This window comes from Penaeus monodon, chromosome 23 (genome assembly GCF_015228065.2).
Source record: "Penaeus monodon isolate SGIC_2016 chromosome 23, NSTDA_Pmon_1, whole genome shotgun sequence".
Lineage (NCBI taxonomy): Eukaryota > Metazoa > Arthropoda > Malacostraca > Decapoda > Penaeidae > Penaeus > Penaeus monodon.
Genome location: NC_051408.1, coordinates 39,930,523 through 39,931,210, shown reverse-complemented (window position 1 = coordinate 39,931,210; position 688 = coordinate 39,930,523). Strand labels below are relative to the sequence as shown.

At 37.9% G+C, this 688-nt stretch overlaps 1 protein-coding gene across 1 annotated transcript in view; it reads left to right on the top strand.

Annotated features, from left to right (window-relative positions):
* The window catches only part of LOC119588295 (glycine, alanine and asparagine-rich protein-like), an 863-nt gene extending 725 nt beyond the window's left edge, over positions 1–138 (top strand). Inside the window, exon 2 of the mRNA XM_037936988.1 lies at positions 83–138. Coding sequence (XP_037792916.1) covers positions 83–138 — 56 coding nt within the window. The remainder of the gene's footprint in view (positions 1–82) is intronic.
* The last annotated feature ends 550 nt before the right edge of the window (positions 139–688 follow it).

The following is a 688-nucleotide window of genomic DNA, read 5'->3' as shown; positions in this document are numbered from 1 at the left end:
CTTTGGAGGAAACAGTAGCAAGACATTCTTTCCTTAACGAATTTATTTGTTTGTGTTTAACGGCTCCCCTTTTCCTTTACAGCAAAGGCGGCAGCGGCCACCTCAGCACAAGTTACGGCCTACCTAATTAGTGCATGAAACAGGGAACTGCCTGCACCGAGAATGGTTTTGCTACTCTATGTCGATGTACACTTCCTCATGTGGACCTATATGAACATGACATACAAATGGGTACCAACTATAAAATGCTGATGCATCAGTAATAACTCATTTTCCCTGGAAAGCAAATTAGGGAGTTTGAAAAATATTACATTGATGTATATAGATGCAGTTTATTTCTGTTTCACCTAACCATTAGCAAGGAAATAGAAAATGAAGGTTTGCATTTCTCTGAATGCTTTACTATCTAAAACAAACTCAGCCACAATGGAATTAAAAGAGTAAATTCATGAATTGATAAAAGAATAAATAAAAATTAACAGAAATAACAGATTAACTTTTCCATCTAATCGATAGAGAAGATCATTGATATAAACTAGATTAGAAATTAAGATATTTCTTTACTAGAAGTGGTCACACGAGCGTTTTATTACCCAAACTGCGTGAAATGATAGCCCTGGGCGATGGTTTTACCGCCACGTGGCCAAGGTCGCACGGAACGAGCAGCATATGGCACGCGGTTACAAGA